The sequence below is a fragment of the Ammospiza caudacuta genome, chromosome 5 (assembly GCF_027887145.1).
Source record: "Ammospiza caudacuta isolate bAmmCau1 chromosome 5, bAmmCau1.pri, whole genome shotgun sequence".
NCBI classification, from domain to species: Eukaryota; Metazoa; Chordata; class Aves; order Passeriformes; family Passerellidae; genus Ammospiza; species Ammospiza caudacuta.
Window position 1 is genome coordinate 54,145,610 of NC_080597.1, and position 20,032 is coordinate 54,165,641.

A 20,032-nucleotide genomic window follows, 5' to 3' on the forward strand; every position below is an offset into this window, starting at 1 on the left:
TTGAACATGTGAGAAAAATGTACACTAGCTGCAGATTTTGTATCCTAACTTTAGTGTTATTTTTAAAATATTTCAAAAGAATTATGAAATAGCCTATGTACTATCTGGAACACTTGATCAGGGGTTTGTAATTGTGTCACTAATAAATATTTCATTAAATAAAATCACAAAATACTCTTGAAAGCAGTGGCTTTACTGGGACTTTGGTCCATGTTCTACTCTGAAATAAAATTCTGACTTTACTAAAAATTAATGGTATATTTGCCATTGGTATTACTGGACTTCATCTTTAGTGTCCAAAACAGCATAATGATACCACTTGCATTATAAGAATCTGGAGGTTTTTATGCAGGTAGAAAAAGCTATAGTAATGTACACTGGACTTTTAAAACAAACTGCTGTTTGAGAGCCTTTTGGTAAAGGTCTGAAAATTATTTCTAGGAGTTTGTATCCATGAAGTTCATATCTGTTGGTAACACACCTGCTGCATTTCATAGATACATTCATAAAATATGAAGACAGATGGTTGAAAGGCTCAGAAATGCTTCTTCCTTAATACAGAGGAGGGTTGGGGTCATGAGGAAAGAAAAAAAAATATCTTTTAACTTTCTCAGGAGAGCCTAGGTAACAAATGAAGGCCATTTCATTTAGTTCAAAAATAAAAACCAGTTCATCTTATTTCCCAAGTAACCACACTATTCTGACACTATCTTCCATCATTTTCACTGCTGCTGCAGAAGATCAAAACCCTGATGACAACCTATTCTTTGCTGCTTACTCCCTGTAGAGGAAAGTTCTTTCTATTAAGCTCCTATTGTCACAAAAGATCTTTAGTGTTTCACAGAATATGGGGTGATAATATCTGGTACCTTTTTATATTAAGGGTTTGGAGAATTAGAATGGCTGTTCCTGCAGAATGCTACCAATTTTTTGTGTTTCAAATGCTTTCTGAGTTCCAAAGTTCTTCTCCAAGAAGCATTGCTTATATATATACTACAGCATGATTTTGGTCATATAATCTATATATCCCACTTTCAATTTCACATTTTTAAGAAGAATGCATTTGACTTAATTGAATATTACAAATTTATGAAGTAAGCTTTCACTAGTTTACATGGATGCCACACAAGATCTTGGTATCATTTACCTGTATGTCCATTCGTAGCAGCAGAATACAAGGCAGAATAGCCATCTTCACAAGAGTAATTAATGTCCAGTCCTTCTTCATTAAGCAGCATTGATAATAAAGTGACATTTCCCTGGGCAGCAGCTTGGTGAAGAAGGGTGGGCCTGCCACCCAGGGGGACAGGACCACCACTTGTTAACAAAGGGGTTAGGGAGGAAGACCAGCCTGTGAGTTAAAGCAACAGAAGTTAGAGACACATAAATAAGCCCTGCATTTTCTGTGTTCTTTTAAGTACTAAAAAGTATCTTCAAAATGACTGCATTTGTTAGTCTAGTGAAAGTTTTGTGATGGTGCTTTGTCTACACATTAGAAGGTATTCTGAAGAATAAAAACTGCATTGAGGGGTGACACTTGTTAATACAAATGAACAGGACCTCACGACAAAAGGTCAATGTGAAACTTGTGAATGGTAGTAGCATGTGGATGTCTCAAAAAATTTATATTATCAAGGCTAACAGAAGTTTTAGACAAGTTTTAATTCATTTGCAATATGCCAGGAAGATTTTTTAAGTATCTATAGAAAAGTTTTCTTAATGAAGTACTTATTTTCGTATGTAATTTTATCCTCCTTAGTGCAAACTTTAGTATTTATATATTTGGTATTTATATAACTCACATGTAGTTATAAAGATTAATTGCACTTATTGACTTCAGGTGCCTTTAAATAAGTTTGAAAAAACATGTAGAAATAATGTACACAAATAATACAGAAAAAAATATTTATTACTGAACTCTCCATTAAGGTAACGTTCCTTTTACTTTGTGATACTTAAACATTATAAAATGCTCCAGTGGGAATGAATAACAGGTTATACAAAATTTATGTATGAAAGCTTTCACTCCATTAACAAAGAGTATTCAATCCAAAACTCTGAAAACTTAGGCATTGTGGTTAAATTTCTTGTGACTACTTATCAGCTTTAGCAGGCACTTTGTTAAGAATATGAAGTTTGCTGCATAAGGCATGGAATATTTTATGCATCCTTCCTTGAGCAAAGACTGCAAGAGAAAATAGGAGAAAGGCTGTTTTTTTTTAATATATATTTTCATTATTACCTTTAGAAAATACACATGAGGCTGAAATTTGATACAAAGCAAGCAATTTGATACATTTTTCAATGCCTGAGACTGAAGAAGAGTTGCAGGCCATTAGCTTCAGTTCCATTCAAGCTGGTGCTATCCAACATCTCCAACTAGAAAAAGTATGTGGTAGTAGCAGTGCCATGCTGGGATGGTCTGCTCCACATTTTGGAAAACAAAATGAAATACAGAAATTCCCAAGAGAATTCTACAGAAACAATGGATTGGGTACCTTGTAAGATCTCAATACATTTTAATTAACATCAAGACTTACACAAGAATTCATCATCTCAGTAATACCAATGAAGAATACATCATTTGATCCCAGTTAAAAAAAAAAAAAAAAAACCAAAAAAATGCTTGGAGTATTTTTACATTTGTTTCTAAAGTAAGCTAAATTTGTCAATTTAAATTAAGTTTACTAGTGAAGTATCTAAACATATGAACATATTTTTAGTATTTTCTCAATATTATTAGCTTATTATTAAACTTATTTTTTATATTAACTGTAAGAAGCCATCACTGCAGCTATGAAATTACCTTATAAATCCAAATTTAAACAAAAAATAAATTGTAAAATTAACTTCATACATCTTCGTATAACTTCAATTCTGAAGCTGCCTTCTGACTATTAATACTCTTAGTAATACCTATTTCTCCAATACTTTTAATCAGAGGGGTTTGAGGGTTTCTGAAGTTTATAAAAAAAACCCCAAAAAGCAATATATACAGTAAACTGTATGCTTTAAGTGGCAAAAAATATATTATCTTCAACTTCCACCATTTGAGAACAGTTAACTCTTACAAAATTCCCAAAGGTCCAAAGAAAAACTTGTAGTATTCCTTTCCATTGTGAAAGTGGTTTTATTTTTCCAGCCTTTTGTTATTCTTTGAAACTAACTATGCTGCAGCTGTTGCTATACATATATTTATGTTTTTAAAATAGTACTTCCTTAGATTTTACTGTCTTCTTGTGGTAGTTAACTGATAGTGGATATTGTTAAGGTGGCACTACCATTACTGAAATTGTTTATCCAAGTAACACTGGAATTTTGGTAATATGAATAGTATTTTGAGTTTCCTTTCCTTTTAAAAAAAATGCAATTTTGGATGTAGTTTATTTGCTTGTTTATTTGCTTGTTCTTGGGGCATCCTTAAGAGAAATGCCAAAATGAACGGAACTTTTTAATGTCACATCTTAATTTTCATTTCAGCTCCTTGAAAAGAAAAATATGTTGTTGTAATTCAGTGATGAAATTAATTATACTAGGTTAGTATTAAATGAAAACCTTCTACTGATAAAGATACAAAAATAAGTAATAAATCTAACTTTACATTCTATTATCAGAGTGAAGCAGTATAATAAAATTCAATTCATCCAGTAAAAATGCACCAACATTAAAAGATAACAATAAATAAGGGACACCATTACAAAAAGTTAGGAAATGTGAAGCATCTGTGAAAGCTTGTAGGGCATGCAGTGATGAAGGGCAGAGGGACAGACAAAAACAGCTTCTGGCATCAGCTTCAGAATGTGAGATGGTTAATTTCAGAGCCTAGCTCAGTCCTTCACCCCCCCGCCACACACACTTTTATCTTCAAAGCCAATTGTAAAGAGAGAATAAATCAATCATTATAGAAATGAGCAAAATAAAAAGATATATATTTCATTCAAGAGTGACACAGAAAGCACAAAAGTAAGAAGAAAGTGAAAGCACAAATCCCAGGGATATGGTAATCCAAACGCCTACATTTGTTTCCATTTTGAAGTCTTACAGCCATTGAACTGCAGAAATCCAAACAGAGCAGAAGCATTCTGGCACTGATTCAAAGGCTGCTGAAGTTAATGAAAACACTGCCACAGATTTTGAATCAGGCCATAAATGTTCATTGTAACGTCTCTATGTGCAGTCTGCTTAACATTAATGATGAAGGCCCATGTCTTTTCCTAGCAGGGATGAAAAGAGCAACATGTGGTACAACAGCCACCTCTGAAAGAAGATACAGTCACATTGCTTTAGCAGAATGCCTTAGTGACAGGGATCAGAGCTCCCATTTAGAGTTTGCTCTGAATAGTTCCTCTTCTTAGAACCAAGACACTTCCTTACTGAAAATCAGGCTGTTGATATGTTCCTATATCAATCTGAGCTCATTAGGAAACTCTATTAAAATTAATAAATATAATACTTTAGTGATTACATTATTATCAATTCTTCTGACTCCACAGTAAGAAGAAAGAAGCATGAATTTACTGACCTACAAAAAAGTATAAAAATGAAGGATTCTGTCAATGTCCTTTAATATGGTAAAATTTTTGTTGTTAAAAATATTAAAGAATTCTGATTGAAGCTCACTACTTACTATACAATAAAATTAACAGGACTTAACCATGTTCTTATTTAACTGAATGCAAAACTGAAATCCTAAACATTTTCTGAAAAAAAGCAAATAAAGCATATTAAAATCAACCAGATCATTAATAAAACTAACTGATTCTGTGCCTAGAGGATATACAAAGGCAGATATGGGAAGGAGGTTTCAGCAGTACTTGTAGTTTGTTAGATGTTTCTCACCTCAAAGAAAGTCAAAAAGGAGGCTGAAAAAGGGAATGAGTGGCATGAATTCAGGTACTACTGACCACATTATCTTAACAAAACCAGTGTTATTAAATTTGGTTTATCCTTTTATTTCCATATATATTTATAAAATCTATTTTTTTCTTAGCATGTAATTTTGAAAGAAGTGTTTTCTGTACTTGCATAATATCCATTGCTCTAAATTTAGTTAGTTCTGCAGTTTGCTAGAACACAACCTGGCCAAAACAGATTAAATTGCCTTAAAAACATAAAGAAAATGAGATTGAAGAATAAATGCAATAAAATATAAGCATTGTTTTGGGTAGAAGACAAACTCCTGAATATTTATGCGAATACTGCAGATCAAGTTATTAAGGTTCTTTGAGCCTGTATGTAGCCAGTAAAGGAGATAATAAAATAACATCTCTATATAAATAAAATAAAATTTTTTAAAATAGCATACAGCTAAGCAGAGTTTAAGCAATCTTTCTCAGAGAACTTTGGATCATGTTTCCCATCTGCAATTGCAAATATTTGTGAAAAACAGTGTCATTTACAAAGTACTAAGATGAAATGTTCAGAGCAAGGATTATAATGGAATTAAATCAACAAATATTTCCATGCCTCCTCAAAATAAGTGAAGGGAGTTAGAAAAAGCAAGAAACCTTAAAAATGAAAAAAAAATCTAACAATTTTTGACAAAAAGTCCTCTCTGTGAGAATTTTCTCTGAGAATGGTCACACATTTCATAAGAAACACAAATTAAGTATTTGGGGGCAGAGTCTGATAGAAAAGAATTACTGTTCTCCTAAGAAAAATGTTAATACCTCAAAGCATGAACTAAAGCAAAAAAAAATAGATGAAATTATGAAGAAAAGCACTGGTAATTTCATTTTTAAGGTATGGGATTTATTCTTCTAAAGAATAATCAATAACTACCTTAAGTGATTATCAAATATCAGATAAATAATATAATACTAACTGTTACATGCACCTAATTAATGCTGATAGGATTTGTGGAATACAATCTCTTGCTTACAAAAACTATTCACTTGGAAGCTGACTTTCCAGTAATTTGTTCTATGTTCATAAGAACTTAATTATTTTTTTAAAGAACTTGAAAATTCTGTTATGGAGCCTAATAGCACTTGAGGGCAAATTAAGTTCGGAAAATATCTGAAATACTGGAAGACTAATAATCTATCTGACATGGCAATCAGACTCATCTTGGGATATGAATTTAACATGAAAATTCAGGACATCTATATGAAAAACAGCAAACTAATAGGCAGTCATCAAATCCCAATGTTGTTGACTGAGGAGCAGTAGACAAACAGAAGGATAAGATTTCTGAGCTCATACTTTTACGGCACAGTTCAGAAAGGAGAGACGATTCTGACAGTACGGTGTGACAACCAAATGTTAAAAGGATGCGTAGGTTACTCCTGATACATGTAGAAAGTCTTCAATGAAGTGGAATGAGAATAAAAATTGCTTAATAACAGGAAACTTGGAATCTTCTCACACAATTTTGCCACACACAGTTTTTGGAGTGGCTTCCCCAGGACTGGTGCTTGAGATCAACTCACTTATTAGCTAGTGGTGCAGCTACCAAGAGAAAGGGGTTGGTTATGTGTTGGAAGCAGATCAGCTGTGTAGGGCTTTTATGCCCTACAGAAGATGATGCAGGGACTAGAGCTATGAGGGACTCCAGTACCATAACTGAACTAGCTGTTGGAAGTTTGAGACAATTCCAACATTCTTCAATGCTGATGAAGGTCTAAAGTGTTCCATAACGGAGTGTTCTTTTTTTTTCACTACAGTGCAAGTCAAACTAAAGAGGAGCTTCTACCTAATGTTCTAGTGCTACTGATCCCAGCAGGGAAGTATGTTAATAAAAAGCTTTATAGGAGATCTACACACTGAAATGTAGATCAGTACTGTCTTTGTTCACTTTAATAACACCAGTAAGATTCCCTGAAGCTGGTAGCACATTAGACACACCAGTAAGTCCCCACCAAAACACAAGATGAGTAGCAGATAGACACACTGACTCCAGACTTAAGATTATCAACAGTTAGATTTTAACTTGCTAACAGCAAACTTGTGCCCAAATCTGTTGAAGTAAACCTGTGAGATGCCATGCATGAGTATTAACAAAGCCTACAACCAAAAAAAGAACTATAGAAAAACAGAAATAAAATGAAACATATTCTACAGGCATGCAGTGATACGTAGGAAAGTGCACTGTTATACAGGCAATTACATGTCTTAATGTGCAACCATCTACAGCTGTAGCAGAATACCACAGCCCCAGCTATCCCCTGTTCTTTAAAAGATTCACACAGAATAGAAATACATATTCCATAGAAGATCCCCTGAAGAGGCAATATTCAAAACATAATTTAAGACTGAGAAAGCATTTTGATGTCTAAAATACTAGCATTAACCAAAAAATAAATTTTAAAAAAATTAAAGGAATTTGTTTAATACGCTCTAATCTGCAGCTAACTTACTCTAAACATTAAGCCTCTTTAAAAAAAGCCTTCTATATGGAGACTTCCTTGAGGAAGGAAACTTATTTGTAACATTACTGAATCAGCGAAAGAATTCCCATATCCCTGGAATATGGAAAAAATACAAACGAAAAGTTTAGCTTTTGGAAAGTAAGAAAGATAAAGTTACAAGATAAATAAAGCAAATAAGACATATAAGAAAACCAAAACATTGTTTTTGAGGGAGACAGTTTGTAGCATATCAATCCCTTTACCTGATGCTGTTACCAGGAGGCTGTCTGAATCACATGGTCTACAGGATGAAGCACTAACAGGGTTTATGGAGGAGCTACAGGCAATGGTGGTGGGAATGACAAAGGAATTTTCTGAACATGCAGGTTGGTTCAGTCCAGGAAAGTGGGAAGGCCAGGCACCCACCTGAGATGAGGCTATGGCTGGTATGGCACAGCCTGCAGGTGCCACAGATAAATCTATAGCAGGTTTTGGTGGCAGCTGAGGTGAGGACTTAGAAATAATTTCCTCATTTATTACCCTGATTCCTTGTGGTGAACTTGAAAGAGGTGAGGTCGTGGTTTTGTTGTCAGTTTTTGCACTGGTATTTGGGGATCGATTACTATCCATTAAAACTTTAAGCTGTGGGTGTGGTGGTGAAGGAGCTTGTGAAAGCCCTGGTTTTTTAGGAGGAATAGGTGGAGGGTTTCCTCTGTCAATTCTTGATACACCTGGAGTCTTTAAAGTAATTTTACCAACCGGGGCGTAAGTGCCAACTTCCCCTGAATGTGATGTCCCTGGGCGCGATGGAGCACCGCTCTGAGGGCCTGTAAATCTGGAAAGAGCTTGGGTAACAGTGTTCCGAGCTGCCTGCTTGGCAACAAGGTTGTCACGACTAGTCGGGGATACATCCCTTGAGGGAGGGCTTTGGGTTGTGTTTCCATTTTGGTCTTGGTCATTATTATTTGCCTGAAATCTAAATCTAGCTGCTTGGACTCTTGGGTTTAGGCCTGGATGGCCAGCAGTGTTGGCAGATGGTGAATGCAGACTGTGTATAGATGAAGAGAGCGAGGAATTCTGAGCTGTGGCAGTTGGTGTGGTAGGGGTGCAAAGGGAATTACTATTTGAAAAAGGAGAAGTGCTACTTGATAAATCAGGGGGTAAGCCTGTATTTGGTCCATTTTCTTCAATTCTGTTTTGATTCTGTGCAAGAACAGGAGCTGTGGGAGGGACAAGTTCACTAGATGAAGATTGCCTATCAATGACAGGCTTCACAAATGCTGCATTGGTACACACATTCATTTTTGTATTGCCAGACACTAGTGGGCTCACTGTAGAAGGCTTTATAGAGACAGTCAAAGGCAACTTCTTAGTGTTTTCTACACTACTGTCCATCATTACAGTCTCTGTTTGACAAGCAACAGTTCTTGAGCTTGGCTCTTCTGTTTCAACTGAAATAGAAACAAGACTCCTATCGTTACTCTTCTGAGAAAGACTGGCTTTACTTTCATTCTCCTTTTTTAATTGCTCAATCATTTTGATCATTTTATCTCTTTCTTCTCTGAGGTCACTGGTGTGTGTTTCCTCTTTGTGAAGTTTGGCACGCAACTGCTCTCTCTCTGTGTCAAACTCAGACAGCTGCTTTTCCATTTGAGCTTCCATTTGTGTACTCCTTTGTTTCTCAGCTGCAAGAAACTCCTCCAATTCAGCAGCCTTTTTCTTTTCCTCTTCAAATTTTGACATCACTTCTTCCAGTTTCTGGGTTTCTTCTACAATTCTGCCAGACAACTGCTTACACTCTTTCACTAGCATCAATACTACATGCTTATTTTTTCCACGTTCTTCTTCAAGGCGAGCAGATAGTTTTTTGTGCTCCAGCTCAAGATTCTGTAACTGAAATTTTTCCATTTCCAACTGTAAGAAGACAGAAAATAATTCTCACTAACAATTCTAATTTCATAATAACCTAGTATTAACCTGACACTGATATTTTAATCTTTGAGAGTATGACTAAAATGAACCCAGGAAGGTGATTTGTGATATCTAACACAAGTGCATATAATCTTATACAAGCAAAAGAAAGAGAGCCGTATCAGAAGAGCAATTTAGAAACTAAGTAAACCCTTTTAATTTCCTCCATTGACAAGAGAGAGACTCTCCAAAGTCTTTAGTGCTTGTGACTCCTGAGTGATGGAACTACCTGTTCTCCAAAAAATTGACAGAAGACATAAAGCCATCTTCGTAAAGGAACCATACACAAGTAAGAGATGAGGTTTGCAAAAAATCTTTGAGGACAGAAATGACAGGTTTTATCTCTTCCTCCAACTGAAGGCGATTAAGTCCATCATAAACATAACTGGTATCCTGTATCTTGTTTTAACATTTATAAATAAGACAACTTTTTGGCACAGGCAGACAGAAATATTTTCCTATACTTAATAATAGTAAAAAGTCTCATTGACATCAGTGATGTATAAGCTGCTATTAATAAAATGCAGATAACAGATAAGAATAATTTTTCCCCTTATTCATATAACCATTGCCTCTAATTCATTTTGTCTACTGTTTATGCTTTTATTCACAGACCCTCTTCTAGAAAAGCAATGCAAAAATATGGCAATACACCATTTTATAAAACACCTATGAGGAAGAAATCATTGTGGGAAATGTTACCTACATTTTAAAGATCATCTTGGTTTCAAATACTTCAAAACCATTTTAGCAGCATAGGGGCTGCACTGGGGTTTTAGAGCTTAATCCCAGGTTGACACTCTGCACAATGCTCTTCACAAAACAACACCCACTCTTTCTTAAAAATGTTATCACAGACTTATAGAATGGTTTAGATTGGAAGGGGACCTTGAAGTTCCAACCACTCTGCCACAGGCAGGCACACCTTCCACTGGACCAGGCTGCTCAGAGCCCCAAAAATCAGTGCTAAACATGAAAAATGATGTATGGTATTATCAGTCTTTGCTAAACAAACTGTATCAGCAGTAATATCTCTTCAGTTCTGTTAATGGAAATACAGCTGCAAATTAAATTAAAAAATATTATAATGACACTGTATTTAGGAATGGTCCAAGCACAGCTTACAAATGAAAAAACCCTTATTTTTTCCTCAGTGATTTCACTGCATTTCAGTGGATCCAGCATTTGCATGGTTCACTTGAATTTCAAAACAAGGAGAGCATCCAACCATTTCTTTTCTTTGTTAAAACAGGTACAAAGATCATGAGAAATGTATACAATTTCTAAAGCTTGGAGATGTATAAATATTAATAGTGAAAATACTTTTTTCCAAACTTTCTATACTTTATTATTCTGCTATTTTATTTTCATATGAGCTTCTCATTCTATAAATTAAGTGTTGTGAAATTATATTACTTCCAAATAATTACAAACAGATTTTAATATTTAACTGCCGTGAAATCAGCTTACCATACTATAATAATACCTGACTTGTAAGAATTGCATCTAAAGGATGACTCCTTAATAAAAATGTAAATCCTCCATTTGATTTCAATATACAAAAGCAGCATTATTTTCTCATTTTACATTGTCTCCTATGTCACTCTCTCCCTCCCTCTTGTTCTTTTGGCTGCATCATCTCAAATAGGAAAAGCCTCTGAATATTTACCTGGTATTTTTCCCTTTAGATGACAGATTTGGAACTAGCTGCAATTATTTATGAGTTTACAAACTAAGTAGAACCTGATTTTTGCAAAATGTACTATATGCTTACACTATATCATATCAGTAATATAAACATCTGGAAATGAGTTCAAGAGGGATTTGAAAAGGGGTGAAAAAGGATACTGGGAAAAAATATAGTGTTCCACAAACAATTAACCAGCAAAGGCCCTTCAGAGGTGAGAGACAGCATACCTTGTAAGAAGATGTTGAGGAAGCTTGGCTTGGATAGTTTAGTGAAAAACAGACTGAGAGATACCCTAACAGCAACATCCTTTTGAAGGGCCCTTACAGTGATGACAAGAGTAAAATTCATCTTGGTAATGGCAGGTGGGGCTCCATAATAAAAAGTTACAGAAAAAAAAACTTGCCCTTTGAGAGGCTGTCTCAGAAAAAAGTTCTTCACAAGGACACCAGTGCAGAAAATATGCAGCATTGCCATTCCTGGGGGTTTTCATGACTAAGCAAGACAAATTTACAGATGACCAGATGTACTGATGATGATGATAATCTGCTTTAAGCACAAGGTTAGAATAAATTACACCAACAGGCCTTTTTCAACCCACACTTGCCTTTCTTTGAGCATGCATCCCAATACTAACTCCTCTGCAAACTCTCAACAAATCAAGAACTGTCATTTTGATGATCTATTTTGTGTTCCCAGGAAAACTCAAAATTAATTTTCACAGCAGCTCCAAGAAAAGCATTCGAAGAGATGGAAGAGGATGGAGACTTAACACAAAGCAGATGACATCTGAGAGTGAGAAGTTTGTATATGGTAAGCCTTACAGTCCTTTGCGCACCTCCTTAATTTTTCTACACTCTGGTATATTTTTATGCCTTGGTTTTTGTGATCAAATTAAAATTTTATTCATAGAGTTCTTTTGAGGTGATTATATTCACAGATATCAAGTCCCCCCCAGAATAAGACTTCACTCTGAGTCTGTTTGAAGTTCAGTAACACCCAGAGAAAATAAACACAGCTGTACACAGACTTCATTATTTAGATTGGGACAGTGAACCAATTCCAAACACGAAGACAGAGGCATCACACATTTAGAGAAGGAGGAACCACTTTTGGAGGGAGGGGCAGCAGCTGGCTTGTATTTAGGTTACATTTGCCTAGACTGGTTTTTTTCCTTGCACTGTGTCACGCTACCCTGATGAACATTTTTCGAAGTCCCTCAAAATTCCTTCATTAGCCTCTTCAACAGAAGGATTTGAGATGAAGAACAGACAGAAAAATGTGGAATGGAGAGAAGGTAAAACACTGAATGAAATGTTTGTGAATGCATGGAGATGTCTGAGAGATACATAATCTGTTTCCACAAACACAAGGAGTTTAAAAGTGTCTTGCATAAATAGCATTTCTAATGGAGATTAGAAGAGGAAGGTGTACTTCAGTAGACAGTCATGCGCACAGCTGCTCAACACCATGTAGTTTGTTTTCAAATCCTTAAAATTAAGATTTAAAGAAAAAAAAGCTGATGTATTCCTCTAGAAGGCAAAAGACAAAAGTATCCTTTCCTGTACAAACAGACGTACAGATAGAGACTTTGGTAAAAAAAAAAGACAAAAAGGGACAAAATTTGAATTTACATATTAATATACTGATATATTCTTAATATGTCAGCCCATCTTAGGTGCATGTATCTGTCCCTATAATAAAAGCCACAGATAAATGAAGAATTTAGGTACAAGAAGAGACTTGTGGCCATGCACTGAAACAAGAAACTAATTCCACTGTCCTGGCAGATGCATCAGGGCCTCTCCCAATATCCTTTCTCAGTCAGAACAAGTAAGCTTTCTTGCCCTTTCCTATTTTTATATTTACTGAAAAAGCTTAAGAGAGAAAAAAAAATTAATACTTTAGAGTTCTTTGAAACAAGTGTGAGGTACATATAATAGTTCATTCCACATTTAACTGTTTGAAGACTTACATACCATACTGATATCCTTTTTTATATAATCTGTTTTCCTGAAGTCTTAACAGAGAAATGATGCTTAAACTAAACAAAAAAACAGAGCTAAAGTAACAACAAAATGTTTGCTGGTTTAATTTAAGCAACTTCCAGCACTTTCACATGCTTTTTCCCAAACAGCAATCGTTACAAAAATCAATTTTATGTCAATTGTCTTAGCCTGTTTGCTGTTTGCAGTTTTTAAGTCAATGTAAAACTGTCACCAAAAACCTGTATCACAGCAGTAGACATTCTATCCATCTTATATGAAGTGAAGATGACTAAATACATAGAAAACATTTTTTTTCTATTTATTCAAAAATACTTTGTGTAATTAGTACTTTACACAACTGTTTCATCTCTTTCCTCTCAGAAACCTCTCCCCAACATATTCATATTTAGCTACGTTTAAGAAATGTATGGCTTACATACTGGTGAAATACATGCCACCAACCAATCATTCACTTTCAAAATGACACTGTTTTATCTTCAATCTGGCACTTTTTTCTGCAACGTAATTGCGCCAAAATTATTTTCTTTTTACAGTAAATGTTCTTAATATGCAAAAAAGTATTTTTAGAGGCATAAAACATTTTTAATGATTTATGAAACAGAGCCACCTAATATAAAAATAAAATAAATTATTTACTTTATTCAGGTCAGAATTAAAATAGGTTCTTAAGGCTTCAACAGTATTGGTTTAAAAATATCTTGTGATGATGCTCAGTTCACACTGAGCTATCTACTTACAAATCCACTGTATCAACTCGTACCAGTTATATTTAATTTTTTTCCATAAATAGAGCTAAAATCACAGAACAAATGAAGTGTGCATACAAAATATGACCAGAAAACCAGCACCTCACCCTATATGAAAATTAAGTGGCAACATATTAACACTTGTGATGTTAATCAAGAAAAAGATGCAAATGAAAAATGTGACATGAAAGAATAAAGCAGGAGAGGGAGAAGGGAAAAAGTCAATAGCAGGATACCTTCTTTTGTCTGTTTTCAGCAGCAGCCAACTGAGCTGACATTCTTTCTTGCATTTTCCTGCAGTGAGCCATTACAGCTTCCAAAATGGACAGAGGGTTCATGCATATTGGCTTCTTTTCTTTATCACCAGCACCTGCCTCAAAGTCTCTCTGAAGAGCCAGAAATGGGTCGCTCAGGTTAAACCTTCCGTATCGCTCCTGGATAAAAACCTCTTTGCGCCGGGCCTAACAGAAAAAAAAAAAAGGCAAACTAAAACAGAGAAATAAAATGCATTCTTTGAAGTACATCCACACATAGAAGAAACTTACACTACAGGAAAAGCAATATACATCATTTAAAGTTTTAAAGTATTTTCTTTAGGTATTCATGTACAACCTCTAAAAGAAAAATATGCCTCAAAAAATCAGAAAAACACCCACAGTGCAGAGAAACACTGTCAAGAAAGAGAAATCATCTAAAAATAGGGAAAAACATTTCTCTGCAACTTTGTTCAAATTCTGTTTTGAACAATAAGCAAAAGAACAAAAAAAAAAAAAAAAAAAAAAAGGAAGAATGAAGTTCTGATGTACAAAAGAGGAGAAAGAGACCAAATACTTACTCTGGGTTAGCACATCATTTGGAAAGCTTTAAGTTAATATTTTAACATATGAAAAGTTCATGAATGATAACAGACATTTCAGGGCATGAGAAAACAAAGAGGAACGCAAGAACTATGTTAGAAAAACCCCTCAAAGACTAACTACAAATTACCTCAGTGAATACCCAGCTTTTTTCTATATATTGTCAACAAAACTGAAATGTTCTCTTAAATGAGAATTTGTCTGGAAAAGAAACAAGTGGACCTACATATTTTGATGCTTGAAATATGCCTAGTTTGTTTTTCATTGTGATAGTATAAATGGAAAATCTTTATTAAAAAGACCAGGTCTTTGGAACATAACTTCAGAAAAAGCTGACAGAGTTCACTCAGCCCTAAAGTCTAGTTTGGCTTACAAAGTCAGGTAGTGACTGATTGAAATGATAAAAATAATAGATAGAACCTAGTTATTTTTTATAAAGTGCTTTCCAAGTAACCCCCAATTAGTCTAATAATTTTAGTATTTTAATCCCTAAATTTATAACTTATATAATAAAAAAGCTAGTTCCAAAGGTAATATTACAGGACTAGGAGGCGGGACTGTATTTGTAATTTGAGGTTCTATAGGATGAAGTTACAGGACAGTATGTAGCTTAGGAATTCAACCTGCATGGAAAAGGAAACCAGCAAAACCAAAAGCCTTATCATAAATGGATTACATTGCTAATCAGTCAAGCAAGATGATAAATCCAAGCAGGTTAAGAATTTAAATAGAGAGGGATTCACAGTCCATATATAAATTCTCAACTACTTAAAAGCCACTTAGTTTATATAAAGTGAGATGTCAAGTAAAGGAAAAAAATAGATGTAGCGGGTCTGCTGTAAGTCCAAAAGGAAGACCACCAAGACCCCTCATTGTTAAATTCAAAGAAAAAGCCAAGATGATTAACTGACCTTAGAGGCAAAGGTATAACCTGTGCCTTTAGAGAAAGAGATTGCCAGCCAGTGAAATTATGTGTATTTTCAATTTTTTTCTATGACCCATGACTAGCTGTCCTCTTGGCACATACTAAATGCATGTAATATGAACATATTATTTGAAATGTTTTCTAACATGCACAGCAATTAATAGAGCAGGGCAAAAACCACAGTGTGCACCTGCCAAAATAGCACGATGACCAGGTTCAGATTCATTCACCAAGAAAAGGATGAAAATATATAGTAGGAATGAGCTCCATCTGAATGAAAATCAAAACCAGAATTAAAGTGGCTATGGGAGAATGTGGAAGGTAAACCCTGTGGAAAAACCAATAGGTCTCAAACAGCACATGGTTTGGGCTGACTGACTGGCTGAAGCCATAACTGCATAACCCCAAGCACAGGGGAAAACAGACTGGCAGCTCTCAAACCATAGACAGCAAAGTCATCTAAAGATGCTTCCAACTCAAAGGGGAACGAAATGTATGTTAAAACAAATGCTCCCATGTCTTTATACAAGGACTATAAATATACAATAATTGGATGATTTCATGGGATGAAAATACATGATTTATAAAGAAGGTACTAGAATAAAAGACAAAGCAGAAACTTGGTAGAAAGGGAGATGATGAGTATTTTCATAAAACTTGGACACAAAGTGACAGAAAGACAAGCTAGGCCTGAGGTTTTCTACAGGATTCCTCTAGCCTCTAAGTAATACTTCTGTCCCTTTGCAAATCACTAAGTACATCAGATGGGAGAAATAGAAATGTTAGAATCAGATTTTTTTCTCTTATGTTGTCTTTCTTTACTGAATTTCAAGTCACAAGAGTTAGTAGCAATATCACAATATCTGTTTTTCAGGAAAGTCATTATCTGTGGAATATACAGTCTAAAAATCATACTCCTTTAAAAAAGTGTCTCTGTAATTTGGTGGTTGTGTTAAAGCAGCATTAGCAGTGTCTCATATATAACTGTAATTGCACAGCAATATATAGAGAAAATAACATTCAAACTATTTATTCGTGAATAATTAACTGAATTAATTTTCAAACACAACAATTTCAAAAACAGAATATGCACCCACTATAGGAAGGTCATCAGGACTACTGTACTGTGAAAGGTGCTATATGAATTTATAAACCATCATGTTCAGTTTTCTGCACACACTCATTTGCTCAGCAATGAACCTTTTAATGGAAGGGCTGAGATTGGAAGTATTTAGAAGCATGACAAGATGCCCATGGGAAATGATACCTTTTTCAGCCTATGTCAGTGGTATGCAAAATCATGACTTAAGATTTGAGGCAAACCCTCCAACAGGTAACTGCTAATGACAAGTCACAGTAGGCATAAACAAATCAAAACAAAATATATAAAACCAAAGAGAAAACCCTTCAAACAATTAATGCATGAAATTCTCTATGGCAATAGAGCAAAAGGTTAAACTTACAACAGCTTTTTAATTCAGTCAGTAAGAACATCATATTTATATAGAACTTTTAAATCTTTACAAAAGATCTGCAACATTAAATAAGGAGACTAAAATAAAGCTACTACTTAAAAAAATAAACTTCAAAGTTTTTTTATGGATGATCTGTAACATTATTTTAGATCAAGGATGGACTACCAAAAAAACAGATCTGAAAAATATCTTCAATGTTTTCATTTTGATAATTTCAAAAACGATCAAAAGGTACAACATAGCTTCCCTTCAAGGAAGAGCTTAGTAGAAGTAGGACTTTTCAGTGTGAAACAGAGACAATCAGGGAGAAAGGTGCTTGAGGTCTGCAGGCTGACAAGACAAGTGTTACTTGTCCCATGATCTAATGAGGGAAATTTGACTTGGACACAAATTATTTTCACTGAGAGTAGCTAAACACCAGAACGTGTTGCCCAGGGAAAACAGGTAACTTCTATCATTGGAAGATGTTCCAAGATAGATTGGATAAAGCCAAATGCAACTCAATCCATGTTTGACCTTACTCCTGCTTTAATAAGATTGGACTGAACAATCTCTCCAGGTGCCTTTACACCCTACATTACTGCATAATAAGTGAATTCTTCTAGGACTGTCATGTATTTATTTCTTTATTTATTTTAGCTTATAGAGGCTGGTAATCCTGTCAATTAACAAATGACAAAAATGAGTTCTCAGAGGAAGGAAAAAAATCAAATATTGGAAGAAAATGTCTTACATCTTGCTTTGGATCACGACAATACTTTTAGTGACCTGGGAAACAGAACTTTAAGTCTGGGATATTTTCAAAAATAAAAAATCAGCACTAAAAAATCTTTAGGGATTATGCAGCTATACAATAGAGGGGGAAGGTTTATTCTCAAGTTTTCTCTCCTAAGTCTGTAGCCAACAAGAATCTGAAGGATGGGACTGTTATGATAAATTGCTTCTTTTATGACACTTTCAGGGAGCCTGTCTCCTACTACATACAGCAAGACACCTCATTCATCCTGCACCAACCTTTTTCAAGTTACCTCAAGTTATCTGCAAGCTACCTCATGGAAATTTTCACTTCTTAACCTGACCTTTTTGCAGTCACTGACCCCATTTACCAAGTGGCAAATGAAGATGGGCAGTGGGGTGCACAGGGAGAGAACAAAATGAAAATGGCCTGTGGGTAAAGCCGCAAATCCAGTATAAAAACTGGTCTGTAACTATTTGTTTCTTCCATTCCACTTCAGAAGACAAGAAAAATTTATTTTCAGTAACCAAATGGAGAATTATGAAGTCTAATTAGACTTTTTCCACCTATTATTGAAACAAGAACGTGAGGGGTCAAGGAGGTCTTCAAATACTATACCTATTACTGTGGACTTACAGCTAAAAGCATAAAGCTAGGAAGCATAAATATGATCAATTAATGGATATTAGAAATAAGCCAAATAATGAAAACAAAAAAATTAATCACATAAGCTACATTATTAGTTTTATATCCTTATAATTTATGTTGATAGTAGTTGCATACATTCATTGAAATAAGCTGTCATAATTAGCAACATAATTCACATAAGCAACAGGGCTTTTAAGGTTAATACAGTATTTTCCCCTTATGTATCTCAGAGTTTCCTCTTCATTTATCTGCCAAGTTAAGAGAGGTCGGCGAGTCCAAATCTTCCATGCAGCAAGTGATGATAAACATCAAAAATAGGACTGCATGTCCTACACTGCTGGGGAACAACGGAACTGAATTAAAGCTGCCCCAGAACCCTTCAACAAAATTTCCTTCCTTTCAAGAGTGTTTGTTGTTCTGATTAATTTCCTTTTCTACATTTACAAGAATTGTTTCAACAGATGTTGACAGGTTCATATTAATATTTTCTCTTGACATATGAATTAGGGAGTGATAAGTTTTCTAAAACTAACCAGTACAGAAGAGGAGGCAGTAAAAGCTTATTTTATATATTATGCTAAAGATGAGGGTGAGCCCTTCATTCTAAATAAAACTAAAAGGATAATTGATTTTTTAAAAGAGGAAGATGTTTGAAAGAGAACATGTTTATAAATCTTCTTCACTGAAATGATACAGTTTCTTTAAGTGATGTTTTTGTAGCTATTCAATTAAGCAAAACAGAATTCTCAATGAGTATATACTCACAATAAAAGCAGTACTTTCAGATACACCTGTAAAATATCAGACTGGAGGATATCATGCTTTTCCTTTGTGATGAGTTAAGAATGAGTCTTTAAAGAATGCTATCAACTTTCATACACAGTTGAGTTCGGGGGCTTTGTTAGTTTTTTTTAGTTGCATATTTTTAATGCAGATGTGAATGAATGTTTTCAAAGTGTCGTAAGATGCTACTTCCATATGAAGTTGTATAGGAAAAATTAAAAATGGAAATGTAAATTTCAGTAACTGATGAAATAGTATCCTGCAGCATGACTTCTGTCAATGAACACGTGATGTTCAATTTCTCCTTACAATTTTAACTGCATTCTAAATTCCTTTCTTCAGCACAGTGATGGTGCATACCCATTCAAAATCTACAAGGGAGTTAAATTTTAATGAACTCCATACTATATGAAAAATACTTTACCAATATATTCGAAGTGTTGTATTCCATGTTAAATGTCAAGTATAAGACAAAACACTTGTTTGTCCATTTTAAGGATGGAAAAATGGAAATTGCCTGGACAAAACTGACAATCATAACAGGCCACTAGTTTAAAAAGAGTGAAAATAGTAGAATTGAGAAATTGGAGGGTACAATCAGCAAGTTAAACAAAACTAGCATACAGGCTGATTATGCTCTAATGGACCTAAATATTTGTTCTGTACTATAAGGACATGCTATTTATGGATGACTGAGCAGTACCATGAAAGAAGTCAAATCATTTGGTAGAGGTGCTAATAAAAGAAAATATACTCAGGAATTTTTAATGGGAGACACATATACTCATAAAAAGCATTCAAACCTATCTTGAGGAACTATCTCGTAACAGTCATAAGGCATGCAAA

The 20,032-nt window shown here is 34.6% G+C and overlaps 1 protein-coding gene across 2 annotated transcripts in view; it reads right to left on the reverse strand.

The window, feature by feature from the left end:
* The window catches only part of CTTNBP2 (cortactin binding protein 2), a 77,895-nt gene that overhangs the window by 34,564 nt on the left and 23,299 nt on the right, over positions 1–20,032 (reverse strand). The window contains exons 3-5 of one of the 2 annotated variants that reach the window (XM_058804953.1): positions 13,999–14,223; positions 7,613–9,263; positions 1,148–1,351 (exon numbers count right to left, since the gene is read on the reverse strand). In XM_058804953.1, coding sequence (XP_058660936.1) covers positions 1,148–1,351; positions 7,613–9,263; positions 13,999–14,223 — 2,080 coding nt within the window. Of the gene's footprint in view, positions 1–1,147; positions 1,352–7,612; positions 9,264–13,998; positions 14,224–20,032 lie in introns of those variants that run through there. The other variant, XM_058804954.1, reaches the window with a different exon arrangement.